At 47.4% G+C, this 14122-nt stretch overlaps 1 protein-coding gene across 4 annotated transcripts in view; it reads left to right on the top strand.

The window, feature by feature from the left end:
* The window catches only part of ELF5 (E74 like ETS transcription factor 5), a 39152-nt gene that overhangs the window by 6567 nt on the left and 18463 nt on the right, over positions 1–14122 (top strand). The window contains exons 1-2 of one of the 4 annotated variants that reach the window (XM_031459813.2): positions 1937–2075; positions 8670–8794. In XM_031459813.2, the coding sequence (XP_031315673.2) occupies positions 8674–8794 (121 nt within the window). In that variant the 5' untranslated portion in view covers positions 1937–2075; positions 8670–8673. Of the gene's footprint in view, positions 1–1936; positions 2076–4007; positions 4180–4208; positions 4258–8669; positions 8795–14122 lie in introns of those variants that run through there. The other 3 variants (XM_011000577.3, XM_031459814.2, XM_011000576.3) reach the window with 3 other exon arrangements.

Raw genomic sequence — 14122 nt, forward strand, 5'->3', positions numbered from 1 at the left:
CTTTTAAGGATCCTAGCAGCAACCTGGGAGGCCTAAGAAAATTGATATCAACTTAGATTCTGGCTCCAGAAGTACCAAATGATAGCATAATGGTGAAGCTGTGGACTCTGGTCCCATCTGCCTAGGCTCAAATCCTGCTTCGTGTTTTACCAGCTGTGTGATATTGGGCAAGTTACTTGAACTCTCTATGCCTGTTTCCTCATTAGTAAAATTTAGATAATAATAATGGTATCTACCTTGGAGGAATGATGTAAAGATTAAGTGATTTAATACGTGTAGCATGCCTAGACAGTTCCTGGCACCTATTAAATGCCAGATAAATGGTAGCGATTATGATTATTCATTGCAGAAGGGCAATATTATCCTACTTGGTATGGTAATGCTCAAAGGTCAGTGATCTCAATCAACATTTATGTTTCTCTCCATAGATCACAACAGCCACATTCAATGAGAACTTACTATGCACCAGGAATCATAGTAATATTTCCAGATGAGGAAACTAAGGCCCTGAAAAATTGATGCCTCATCTCATGTCTTCCAGGTGGCAGGTGCCGGGAGTTTTCATACACACCCCCTGACAGAAAACTTTTTATTCTTAAATTTCTAAGTCAGTAGAGCATAGAAAATGTAAACTTACTCCAACAGACTCTTTTCTAAAAAATAGTTTCAGGATCATAGAGACAGGGACCCTAATCCTAAATTCATACATTTCACCATCACCCTGCAAATCTGTCTTGCTAATGGCATCACCTATGAATTTACCTAAAAATATTTTTTAAACTCACATTTGTTTTCAGGCTGTGCTGCCTCTTCGGGTGGTGGTGAGGGTCCCTGCTTTCACTCTAACATTCAGAGCTGCAATCTGGACACAAGGTCTTGGCTGATCAGGAGAGCTGGAAGCACAGTGCAACAAGGCAGAGGGTTCTCAAAGCTGTCCCATAGGTGACCGAGGACACTCTATATTTCAGCCTAAGTTAGGCTGAGTTTCTGCTCTTACAGGGAAACAGGCAGTTCTCAGCAAGACACCTGAGAGCTGGTATCCAAGTCAGATCCTGGCCCAGTAGCTGTGGGCACCTGACTGAGCTGCTAAACCTCTTCCTTTCTTCGTCTATAAGGGGGAGGAGAAGGGAGAAAGCCACCATGTAGCTCATTACATCCAAAAAGGTTAGAAGTTGAGTAAGTTAACGAGTCCGATGGCCTGTTATGCTCTGAGTGAAAAAGCAGAAACAGGGCCTAACATTGGTTCTACAAACTAGCTGCTCCCTTCATCTAGTCGGAAGGCATGAGGGGGTAGGAAATGGTGGAGAAGGGGTTTCTGATTAAAGTGCTCTCTCGAAGAAAATGCTATGATCAGAACGAAACATAGGGCTTATTTGGTGCTTCACTTGGAGGACCTCATGCAACCCTCACAGCACCCAGTGGATAGATCCGCTTATTTGCGTTAGAACTAGTTATTAACTACCTAGTTAAGTGATTCAAGGTGACACGACTAGAAAATGATGGACCTAGAATTTGAATCCGAAGCCGTCTGGTTGCGCGGTCTGTGTTCTTAACCACTGTCCCATTCTGCCCCTTCACCTTACCACGCTAGGTGGGGGGGGGGGGGGGGGAGGATGCCGATGAAATATACAAAATCGCAGGACTCCGCCAGCCCAGGAGGGGGCTGCAGAGACGGGCACCGCGGCTGGATTCCAGAGTTTCCCCTCCAGCTTGCCCCAAAGAGAGTTCCCAGTAAATGCAGGATCCCGCAAAGCTCCCAGAGGCAAGAATTCTCAGCTTGTTTACTGAGTCCCCTGGGGTTGGGGGGGAGGGGGCAGCCGGGCACAAAAGCAGGATAAAGGTAAACTTTCGGCGTGTGAGAACCATTCCCCCCTCCAAAGAGCCGTGTCACACTGTATGTCACCGTCATCAAAGGGGCTGTGCATAAACCTGAAAAACCAAACGGACCTGTCTGTAGGTGTTACTTATATCACAAGGCTACAGGTGCCTTTATTTCCACTGTACGCCGGTGCTGAGAGCGCCCGCCTTCTCTTGCCTTGAAAGCCTCCTCTTGGACCCTGCACCGCTGCCCTCACGTAAGCACCTTTTCTTTGCTCTTTTGGATGAACTGTAAGGGGTGTCGGGGGTTAGAGACTCCGGCTGGGGCCTGGGTCTTTAGGTCCGCCTCCAGCTCCTGACTGCCGCCGGCCTGCTGCCACTTCCATCAGTCACAGTGCCTCCTGGGAGCTGTTTGACTGGGTTGAACTGCTGGCCTGAGAAAGACATTTTTGCCTCCTCAGGCTGTATAGCCACCCACCCCCTCCTCGGCAGCCCCCCGCCCCACCCCCCGCTCCCTTCGGATCGCTTAATTAAACCAAGGGGAACTAAGAGGGAATGCGCACAAACACTCCATTCTCTAAAGCTAACCTTAGGAAGGGAAGCTGGATTTTACAGCGAAAGATATCCAGCTTCAAACAAAGCCCACCTCCTCCTGCTAAATTCCTCCTTTTCTCATTGGCCTGCTCCTGGCCCCCTCTTGAAACAAAGATAGCTGCCTTGATACAGTTTGGGGCATTTTTCAAGAGTTTGTCTGTATATAATGGCTTAAAGGAAACCCATTCTGCCCTCGCACACCAGCTCAGTATAGAATGCTTCCAGAAAAGCAATGGTTAGGGTTTTTCCACTGTATTTGTTCTCAGACTGCAGTGTGTGGGGCTCTTGTGCGTTCGCCCCCTGCTGGCAGCCGCCGGTGGCACATGCTCCCTTCAACTGACGCTGGGGACCCCTGTTTAGATGTGCTACGAATTTTACAAACTGGAAAGGTTGTCAGAGATCAGTAGGAGAAACCTCTCCGTTTTACAGATGAGGAGACTGAGGCCTAGAAAGGTAAAGTGATATCGGGGGACAGTTTCATGTTTTAGTCTAGCTTAAAGAGCCAGGGAAACGGGTTGTTTGCAGCTCGGAGTGAAAGCTTAATTTTTTGTGCCCATGTTCTCTGTGATAATGTTCTTCGTGATTCAGTGTGTTCTCGGCAGGAGTTTTCACAGGGTGGTTTTTTCTTTCTCAGAAGTCACCTGAGTAGCAATCTTTTAGAAGTACTGATTACAATTGATTTCCCCCCCACCCTCTGGGACAGGAATGGACATATGTATTATGCCCACTTATCTACATATATTACCTAATTTTATTAACTCCTTGGGACATCCTGAGGATTGCATGTTAAAATCCCCATTTTAGAGAGGAGCTTAGAGAGGGTCATGGATTTTTATATACCACATCTCATATGAAGCAAAAATAAAGGATAAAAAATAAAGTTTCGACAGACTGAGAAGTGAGACGTGTGTCCTGCCCCCCTTGCCTTGGGCATGGCAGAGGTAGGATCTAAACTCTGATAGATTTAATCCAAAACTGATGAGCTTTGTCTTGGAGCCCAGAGAACACTATAGGGGGTTCCTCCCATGAGTCTTTGCTGCACCTTCAGCAAAACAACTAAAAGTGAACAAATTCACAAACTCCCTACTCAAGCCAAAGAAAGACGAGGAATCACTTGGCAAGACATCAGCAAGTCAGTTCTCACAGCTGCTCTGGTTTCTCCCAGAAGAACAAACACTCAAACACCCAGCCCACAATCTTTTAACAGCAAGTGTTGAAATCGTCCATTGGGTTTTCCTCCACGCATCCCTTCTTAGGGAGGTCTGAAGGGTGGGAAGTTGACCCTGCCGCATCGCAGGGCTTGGGACCTGGTGGACAACTGGGATACCACGGAGGCTTTAGAGAAGGAAAAGCATTATTCTTCCCAGTGAGACTGCCCAGATGATGGGATCAGGGAAGGCCATCCTTGGTCCCCTTTACCAGGGAAGGCCCGCCTTGGTCCCCTTTACCATGGTTTACACCCTCATGGCCTTGTTCTGCCCAGTGATGTTTTGGTGCATAAACAGCCAATGTGTAGATGCTTAATTGGGTGAATTTTTGGTCACATGCCCAGAGTGAAGTTGATGATCTCTGCCAGGGTCAGGAAGGAATTTTCCTCCTCTGGCAAACTGGCCAAGGCTGGGTGGTTTGCTCCTTCTGCTCTCTCTGGAAGGCTGAGCAGAGATGCCATGAGCACCACACCTGTGACTGCTGCCTCTGACTCGTGTGAGGGCAAGAAGCCCGCAGGCCTGTCTCTCTGACTGTGCGGACCCTCCCTGTGCACCCTTGGTGAGTGAGCCAGCTCTCAGAAGGGTTAGGAAGCCACTGGAGACATCGGGGACTTGAGTGTCCATGCCATCTTCAAAGGTACCTGCAGCCAGCCTTTCTCGTGCATGGAAGAGAGCCCACTCGATTCCTCCCCCTTGTACGGAACGTGCTTGATCCTTTCCTACTTACTAGGCAGCTGAAATGTTCTCTACACTTTAGGGAAAGTGATTCCAGTTGCCGTGGGTCTATGGGCGGGCAGTGAGTGAGGCTCTAGAGTTATTAAGGGGCCTGGCTAGCCCAGGCAAAGAATGTCCAGAGTCCACAGCTGAGCGGGGGCATAGGAGGAAAGGGAGAAGAGAAAACTGGGGGAATTTTTAGAGCTAAAAGCTTCATCTCCATAGTGGTTGAATTTTACTCCAATTGGGTGAGCTTACGTGCCTGCATGTGTACATGTGTATGTGTATGCATTGTGCACGTGTGTGGATGTGTCAGCCAAATCGGGTGGGTTCCTACAGAAAATCATGCAGCTAGGGCACATTTTGGAGTCGACCTCATCGGTGTGTTCATTTAGCAGATGAAGAATTGAGGCTTGGAGAGGAGCAAGAGGCAGAATCATGACTCCCAGCCCAGTGCTCTTTCCATGATGACAAACCAGCCAGCCTCTCAAAACACAAAAATGTGTGGTTAGAACAGCAGGCCTAGGACCCTCCCTGGGCATCCTCTTCTTGTCCTTCTAGGTCTAACCCAGTGCTTCTCAAACTTTTTTGTTATTATCACCCCTACTAAGGAGTCTTTTTAGATCATTGTTTCTTAATTGACCCTCTTCCACAAAATGTTACTATCCCAGATTTACCGTTTAACATTTATGTACTGTGGCCCTTCGGAGGATCACAAAGAATAATAATGTCTAAGATTTTTTTTGACCCTCAAGAGTCAGTTTTTTCCATCTGGGGTCAATGTCTCCCCTGTTGGGAATGCATGTTCTAACTTCAGGCCTCGGCCTACATATCATTGGGCCTCAACGTCCCCACTAAGAAATGGGGCTGCAAACAGCTGTTCTTTCCCACCACCCTGTCCCACCTACATTAAAGAAACCTTAATAGCTAAAATGTTCAATTATCACCAGGCCCATAGAGGGCCTAAGAAGCTGGGCAGCTGAATAAAAAGCAGCCATTATTCCTGAACTTTCACAGCTAGAGCGTGCTGGCTTAGTGGCCAAGGTCTTTTGTGGAGAGTCCAGAATTAATAATTCCCTCCTCCTACTGCAATAGCAAGGGAGGGAAAAAAAGCTGCAGCCTTTTATAAAACACATTTTTCCACAAAGCAAAAAATTAATTACAGAAGAAAAATAGCACATTGTACACCTGAGAGAGCCCTTTAAGAAAGCCTAATGGATATAATTTGCCACAGAAGGAACTACCAAAGGGGATCAGAGACATAGGGCACTGTGTAGGGCACGAGAGAGATGACAGAGCAAGCGAGTGGGCTGGTGCGAAGAGGAAAAAAGAAATCTTTAAAAGGAGGCAAATATCGGATTGCGCAAAAACTTTCCTAATTTTTATATGATCAAATTCAATTTACTGAGTGACTTCTCAGAGCCATCTGTCAGGCGGAGATGAGGAGGTGCGCACTCCTGCTGTGGCGTTTTGTATCTGGAGGATTTCTAATTAACACGGAAGACCTGGGGACTGTTTTCAAGTTTCCTTCTATGCAGAGGCCACCTCTGCTTTCTCCAAACCCACCCATGAAAGCCGTGTCAGAGGTCTGCCTCCTCTTCCTCAGTTTCTGAAGCCTCCAGCTCCAAGAGGCAGGGGGCATTTTTACCTTTAGCCCTCACGTGGGGGAACTTATCTGAGGTCGAGTCCAGAAAGCGGAATGGGCTCTGGGCTCCAGGAGCCCTCCCCTCTCTCGTAATCCGCTACCCCCATCCCTCGTCATCCAGCCGCTTGCTTAGGATATAAAACCAACCAATCCGTGGGAAAATCAGAGTCCAAACCCAGGCAGCCTTGACCTCTGTTTGATACGGCTCCCAGGCGGAGATCCATGACCGTGATAATCCGCTGGGCACGTTAACCCTCTCTGGGCATCAGGAAGGAGGCCTCCTAGTGGGGTCTGGCAACTCTCTCCGATGATGGCCCAAAGAGGGTGCCTGTGTGTGAGAATCTGAACACAGTCATTTGTCTATGTCTGGAGAACAGTCCTTGTGCACATCTGATGGTGATGATGGTGATAGATTTGCAAAGACCCCCAAAGAATTGGTCTTTGGTTCTGGAATCAACAATGCTCTCCCTTCTCAGTACTGAGGTCCTATTTGATATGTAACTGCGCCTGGGATGTGTCTGTGAGCAGGTGAGACCATGAGAGTCTTTAGAAAGGGAAGTAGATGGGTCGAGAGTTGGAAAATTTTAGAGTTCTCTACACTGTAAGGCTGCCACCCATTGGCTGTGTGACCTTGACAAAGTTCCACAAATTCCCCAGGACTTAACTTTCTCAACTGTAAAATGACGGGGAGAGGGAAAAGACTGGACCAACATGCAGTGCTCACACCACTCACAACACACAAGATAAATCCAGTTGGGGTAGGCAGACTTTTTCTTAAAGCACCAGAGAGTAAATGTTTAGGATTTGCAGGCCTAAAGGCAAAATCAAGTACATTATGTACTTATATAACCATTTAATATGTAACCATTTAAAAATGTAAAATCATTTTTATCTGTGGGCCATTCAGAATAGGTGGTGGGCTAGATTGTGCCTGTCGGTTGTAATTTGCTAACCTCTGATCCAGGTGGTGCATGGATGACTAATTTTTACTTAAATGCTTATGTCTTTATTTTTATGTATGTTAAATGAATACTGACTTTCCACGTGCAGTGGTAATATAAAGTTTTCCTTTTAAATACATGTAGTTGTGTTAAACAGAAATAGAGGTGATTTTTTTTAATGTATTAAGTAAATTATCACGGAGGCAGGCAAACGACTAAAGTTTGGGAAACACTGGACTAGATGATGAATAAACTCCTGACCATCTTAAAATTCCATGTGCTTAATAACCCAAGACCTGGAATCTAGTCTTTGCTCTGACAGTTACCAGCTGTGTAATCATAAGCTGCCGTGCCCCCTTTGCAAAAGAGGGTAGAATCAACTCTATCTCATCAATTTACTGCAATAATCATAAAAGAAGCTGAGTGAACATATTTTTCTAATTCACTAAACAAATTGTCCTTTTTTTCCTTGAACCGTGGGAATAGGGAACAGCAAAGAGAAACTTGAAAGATGAGACTGGCGTGGGCAAGAATGCTTGCGAGTGGGGGGCCCAGGCCCGTTTTTTTCTATCCGCTTTCCAACTTCGATCAGAGACCTTCTCCCAAAGCTTCCCAATCACCAGTGTGTGCAGGGACTAGAGCACAGCGAGTAGGATCAGGACTTCTTACATAGAACAACCTGAGTTGTCACCCAAACTCCACCACCTGCCAGCTGGGTGGTGTGGGGCATGTCACCTGCAATCTCGGAGCGCCCATCCCTTATCTGCAAAACAGAACCCTACCAGAGCCCATCTCAGAGTGGTTGCACTGGGGACACCATGAATAATGAACATCAACTGCTCAGCCCAGAGCCCTCAGTGAAGCAAGTGTGTTACAATTATCACAGGTCCTCACGCTCCTATCCAGAACCCTGGGGCGAGATGTGCTGCAGAATTCAGAATTCTTCAAGGATTAGGAGGGTTACACAAGGCATACAGAGCACAGCACAAAATACCCCTCTCAAGGAATTGCCTGCTTGCCAGGACTGCTTAAATACAGTAATATTTCTGCAGTGTATCATAGGAATATTCATCAAGTAGGACAAATAAACTATGCAGCCTGTCTATAGTTTATATATGACTATATAAACATATAGTATTGGTTTGTATACAAAATAGAAGCATAGATGTCACATATATATGACATTATATAAAACCTATGTAACATCAGTTCAGGACTCTTTTTGCTGGGAAATAAGTTTGCACCAAACACACACACACTCTTTCAGTTTCAGAGCTTTCGGATTTCAGAATGTGGATAAGTGTTTGTGGGTATATTCATGTATAACAATCTTGCCCTGTTTTCAGAAGCATATTGTTAGACACTATAAGCCAGCGTTCAGGGGTCAGGTGTGAGAGGATAGCAAAAGTAAAGGAGGAGGCACCACTGCATAATAAAAGCTTTCATCCTGAAATCCCAGCTTTGCCACTTACCGGCCATGTTACCCGGGCAACTGACTTCAACCCCTCTGCCTCAGTTTTCTCATCTCTAAAATGGAGCTATACACACAAACCTCACAAGATGTGTCAAGGATTTAAATAATGTCACCAGGGAAAGCACTGAGAGGGGTCCCTGGCTCCTGGGAGGCTGCCTGGTTTATAAGTGTTTGCTATCATTATTAAAAACCAGGCATCACCCTGCTGGGGGCTCCTGCAGTGTGGCTTCCAGGAACCATCATCCGCCTCCTCACAGCCTCTCCTGCCATTACAGGGTGATGTTGGACTCAGTGACACACAGCACCTTCCTGCCCAACGCGTCCTTCTGCGACCCCCTGATGTCGTGGACTGATCTGTTCAGCAATGAAGAGTATTATCCTGCCTTTGAGCATCAGACAGGTGTGTACATCTGGAGAAGCCCATCTGAGCTCAGACAGGTGGGGCAGGAGGTGGTGCTGGCCTCAGGTGGGCGTCCAGGCAGTGCTGGGGGCCTGAAAATGCCAGCTCTCACCAGTGTTCAGGGCAGAGGAAGGGTGCCTCTACAGAGAGGAAAGCACTGGAATCCTCGCCCCATCCTCTTCCCAGCTCTGTGGCCTTGGGGGACTCCATTAACCTCTCTGAGCCTTAGTTTGCTAACAGGTAAAAGGGAGATGATAATGCCAATCTCTTGGAGTTTTTATATTTAAACAATGTTGTAGAAAGAAACCCGTAACCCAAAGCCTAGTACACTGTGACTGCTTGATCATCATGGCTTAGCTAACATTCGCTAAATACTAGCTATGCCCCAGACCCTATGCCAAGCACCCATCTCATCCTTATAGAAATCTTATGAGAAGTAATTATTATTCTCATTTTATAGATAAAAAAACAGGCACAGAGAGGGTGCATGACCTGCCCAAGGTCTCAGTCAGTTGTGTTTCATGCAAGTTGACTTGAGCACTTAACTATCCTACATGGTCATCTTATAAATGATGTAATGTGGTGGTTATTGATATTAATATGATTGATATTCTCTGAGCTTCTATTTCCTTGCCCTTAAAGCAGGGATGATGAGATTCACTGTGAGGATTAAGGGAACCAAACTGTGAAATAAATAGCCTGGCAGCAAGCAAGTGCTCAGTAAACAGGAGTCCCCTCACTGTCCACCAGGCCACCCTCCCACACTTCTTCCTCTCCCAGCCCAGTTTTCCCCACCTAAAGGTAGCACAGGGCCTCGTGCAAATCCCATACCAAAGGGAGGCCAGCTGAGCTTTGCCCCAGAAACCCTCTGAGGGCCTCTGTCCCCAGGTACCTGGGTGACTGCACGTCACAGCAAGCCTGGCTGACTGCTAGCACGGCAGGTGCATGGCAGGTGCACCCACGGAGGGTGATGCAAGCGCTGAGCAAGCTGCGGGTCCTGGCCGCTCAGCCTTGACCCTGCGCACCCCTGCCCGGTGGGGTCCACACTCCAGGTCAGGAGGCTGGCAGCCTCCAGGAGAGGCTGAGTCTCCAAGGACGCTGTGAAATGTCCACACGAGGAGCCCATGCCTCCAGGCCAAAGGCCAATGCAGCACAGACAGGCCCGAGGCACATTAAGTAATTCAGTCCCACAACCTCCCCACCCCCACACATGACACACGTGCACACACAACATGGCTCACTTTAACCTGAAGGGTCCAGATAATTGCATGTGGACCCTTGCATCCAACTACACATTACAATTCTCCTTTAGACCTTCAAGAAGCACCTTGTTTCCCAGGAAGACAATGAGAAATTTACTCAGTCTCCAACCCCTCTCAATATTTGGTTAAGAGGCTAAATTTGAAGGAGGAAAATGAAGGCTTTGGGGTCCCTGTCCACTCCCCACATGTCCCGCGATGGTGGGGCCCAGCTCGTGGCCCTTCTCTCCAACCTTGCATAACCCAGACCTGCCATCCTGGGAGCGCCCCCTTCCTGCCTCTGCTGCTGGGTGGCGTCGGCGCAGATGGGAGGGGGTGGCCTCAGCCGCCTACCCCAGGCAGTGTTCAGGAGCTTCTGTAGTTGTCAGAGGTCAGACTCTGAGCCAGGTGTCCTGAATGTGAAATCCAGCTCTGCTATCTAATAACTGCACCATCTTAACCTCTCAGTGCCTCAGTTTTCTCATCCGTAGAGTGGACATAACAGTAATGCCTATCTTGTAGAGTTGTGAGGGTGAAATGAGTTAATATGTGTGAAGTGTTTGGGACACAGGCAGACACATGACAAGCACATGTAAGTGTGTAAAAAAAGGATGATTTCATGTTGAGATGAAGACAAAGTTCTGGAGACGGATGGTGATGATGGTTGCACAGCAATGTGAATGTACTTAATGCCACTGAACTGTACATTTAAAAAGCACAGTCCCAGCTTTCTCCTGTCTGAGGCCTCCACATTTCCATCAGTATAATGAAGGGTTGGACCAGATCACTGCTAGAATCCCTTCCAAAAGCTTTTCTGATTCCTGAATCAGGCAACATCACAGATACAGCCTTCATCCCCCACCACCTATTGGGAGACTAGAAATTCCTACCAAAGTGTGAAAATAAAATATCCTCTGAGAGTGGCTCAGCTCCCTAACACTCCCGGAGGGAGGAGGCAGGCTTCAGGCTCACCAGCTGGCCCTCTGGATTCCAGAAGGAGCTAAGTGTCTCTGAGCTCCTAAAGGTCAAACTTGGGTGTGAAAGGTTAGTCTCAACTAAGAACCCGCGCTCCCCGAGTCCCGGTGGTAGGAGGAATGCCCTGCGATGGGTTCTTTTTCTCACCCCAAGAGGTGACACTTGGGTCTCAGTATCTACAAAAACTTCTCTGAGAGGGATGCATCAAGGGACAGCCAGGTTGACCTCCAGACACTGCTCTGCAAACTTTCAGTGCTCAGTGGCCATCTCTCCTGAGGTCCTTGCCCACCTCATGGGAAATTCCAGCCTGAATTCAGGGTGGTCCCAATGGCAGCTTCCTGTTTGTGTCTGGGTTCAAGGGCTGGTGCTGGCGCTGACTGGCCCTGTGACCTTGGGCAGGTTTTTCCTAATATCCCTGAGATATACTGTGCTGGGCTGAAACAGCTTCCACCTCCTGACAATGGAAGGATTGACTGAGATTCCACATATCAAGTGTTTAGCAAAGCGCCTGGCTCTTGGTAGGTGGTCACCGCAGCCAAGACACCTCCCGACTCCCAGCTGGCGGGCAGACAGCTTCCTCTGTCCTCTCTTCACTTTCCATATTGAACAAAGGCAATATTGGTCTCCATCTCAGCCCTTCCAACTCAAAAGTGCTGGCATCTTAGACACTTTGAGACCAAAGGGAGAGAAAGGGATAAAGAAACAATGGGGCTGCTAGCTAAATTATGTGCACGAGAGGATAGGAGGCAACCTGGTTAGAGAATCAGCCATTTTTACTGCCTTTTCAATGGCTTTAGCAGCAGGCAGCTGAGTGTGCCCTCCATGTGTTAAGTGCAAAAGATCTGGCCGGCTCTTTAAAGCAGGACTTCTGTGTGGCTGCACTGCAGGCTGGCGAGTGGACAGTCAGAGATTGCAAAATGCTCTAGAATTTCATTAGCTCTCCCTGGCCCTCCCTTCAGTTCTCCTAAAATAAAGAATTACAAATCCTGGAAAACCTTATCAAAGTTGGGTGCAGGTGTAGCTCATATATTTCACACGCATGTGACATTTTATTTCTCTAATCAAGCTCCGGTAGCCAAGCATCTGACAAGTATCAGACGGAGTATCCTGACCTCACCTCCACTTTCTGGAACTCCATCCTGACCCTCCACATAGCCACATCCCCCCCTCCCCCCGATCGCCATGGTGGCCATACCACATACCCCCTTGGCATCGGGATCTTGTTTATACTTTGCAGCAGAGGTCTCTAGGTTGAAGCAGCTCTAGGGGTTCCTGGGGGGTTCCTCAGGGACCTGGAGTGACAGCTGAGAAGGACAGGATTTAGGCCCGCCTCTCCACCCCAACCCTCACTTTGATTCTGAAGACAGTGTAGCATAGTGGTTATTCAGGCCTGGCTGCAGGAGCTGGAGCACTATGACTTCCTTCTCACTCTGCCACTTACTGTGTGACCTCAAGAAGGGATTTCACCTTTCTGTGCCTTACTTTATTCATTTACTTTATAAAATAAGCTACATGATCTAGGACCTCATAGCCTCGTGTTGAGGATGGTATGAGAACACTCAAGAAGTGCAGCATGGTAACTGGCACATACGAAGTGTTCAACAAATACGTTAGCAATGGGAGATTTTATCTGAAGAAAGAACTTTATTTTTAAAAAGGTGCCAAACCCACTGATCTTGGGGATTAACATCCAGATTAGGGAAAGAGGCATCCAGGTCCCACGGGGGCTTTTCTTAAGCAAGATTCATGCACCGGGTAGAGAAGTTTGAGAGCAGATACAAGAGATAGCATCTAAGAATTTCTAAATCAAAACCAGATAATCAAACACAAAGTCATCGAAAAGTCTAAGGTGAGCCCCATGGCGGTTGTCACACCCTAGGACAACCCCAGGGAGAGACCTCACGATTAGCCACCTCCAGCCTATCCCGCACACAACCAAACCTTTGGGCAGCTGCGGCCCCGGGACTGCTCAGGGCTTGGCGCTCTCTGCCCTTTCTAACCAGACGCCCAAGGCCACAGCTCCCTGCTGATGCCCAGCCAGCCCTTGTCTGTCACCTCTTCTCCATCCAGTTTCTTACACTGCTCTGGACTTTTTTTTTTTTTTTTTTTCCATCTCGTGGTCTAAATCATTCCACAGGTTTGGGAGGAAAGCCAAGAAGGACTACTGGATGGGGCTAGACCAGCTCTGGAAGGAAACCTGGAAGCAATTTATCATTTCAGGTTTCCCCTCATAAAGTCCTCCGTTTCAGTGACAAAGCCACAACTGACAGTGCCCTGTGCTATCCAGTCTGCTCACCGGCCCTCGTCAGTGCTGCCCCAGGCAAAAAACTTTCCTAACTCCCAATGCTCATAAATGATGCTAATTATCGTCCAGACTGTCTAACTCAGGCCTCCTGACCCAGACTGTCTGCCTCCCCCTCACTGACTCCTGGGTTGCTTTGTTCTGCTTGTCCCTCAGCTAGACTGAGGCCCCAGTGGGGACAGCCTCATTTCCCCAAGAACAGATGCAGTTCAAAAATAATAACTAATTAAAAGTAAGATGTCAAAAGCTTACTGTTGCCCAGATAACTGGACTAAGTTCTTTACATGCATCATTTTTCTTCCGTTTCATGGTAAATTTCTTAAGAGGCAAGCACTATTATTATTCTTGATTGACAAATGAAGAAATCTGAGGTGCAGAGAGGTTAGGAAACTGTGTTAGGATTGCACAGCTAAGAGGCTAAAGAGCCAGGACTGCAAATCAGGAAGGTCCATCTTCACAGCCCAGGCTCAGTTATTACTCCCACAATATCCTGAAATTCGCACCAGAAAGTCCAGGTCAGTTGACAGACCCTAGAATGGAGGATGGGAATAGGAGCCTGACTGAATCCCTGTAGCTAGCATAAAGAGTGAGCATCACAAAATTTTTCATCTATGCTCCCTGATCAGCAGAACGGAAACATCAAGTTTTCCTCCAGAGGACCTAGGAACATAATTAAAAGCTCAAAGCTCAAGTTACTTTTGTATTCTGTTGCACATCTATTTCATTGTAATTTTTTAAAAAGTCAAAATATTGGAAGAGATCGCAAAGGAATATGCCTAGAATTTTTTTTAAGAGCACTTTGCATAAGATTGA

The sequence above is a fragment of the Camelus dromedarius genome, chromosome 12 (assembly GCF_036321535.1).
Source record: "Camelus dromedarius isolate mCamDro1 chromosome 12, mCamDro1.pat, whole genome shotgun sequence".
NCBI classification, from domain to species: domain Eukaryota; kingdom Metazoa; phylum Chordata; class Mammalia; order Artiodactyla; family Camelidae; genus Camelus; species Camelus dromedarius.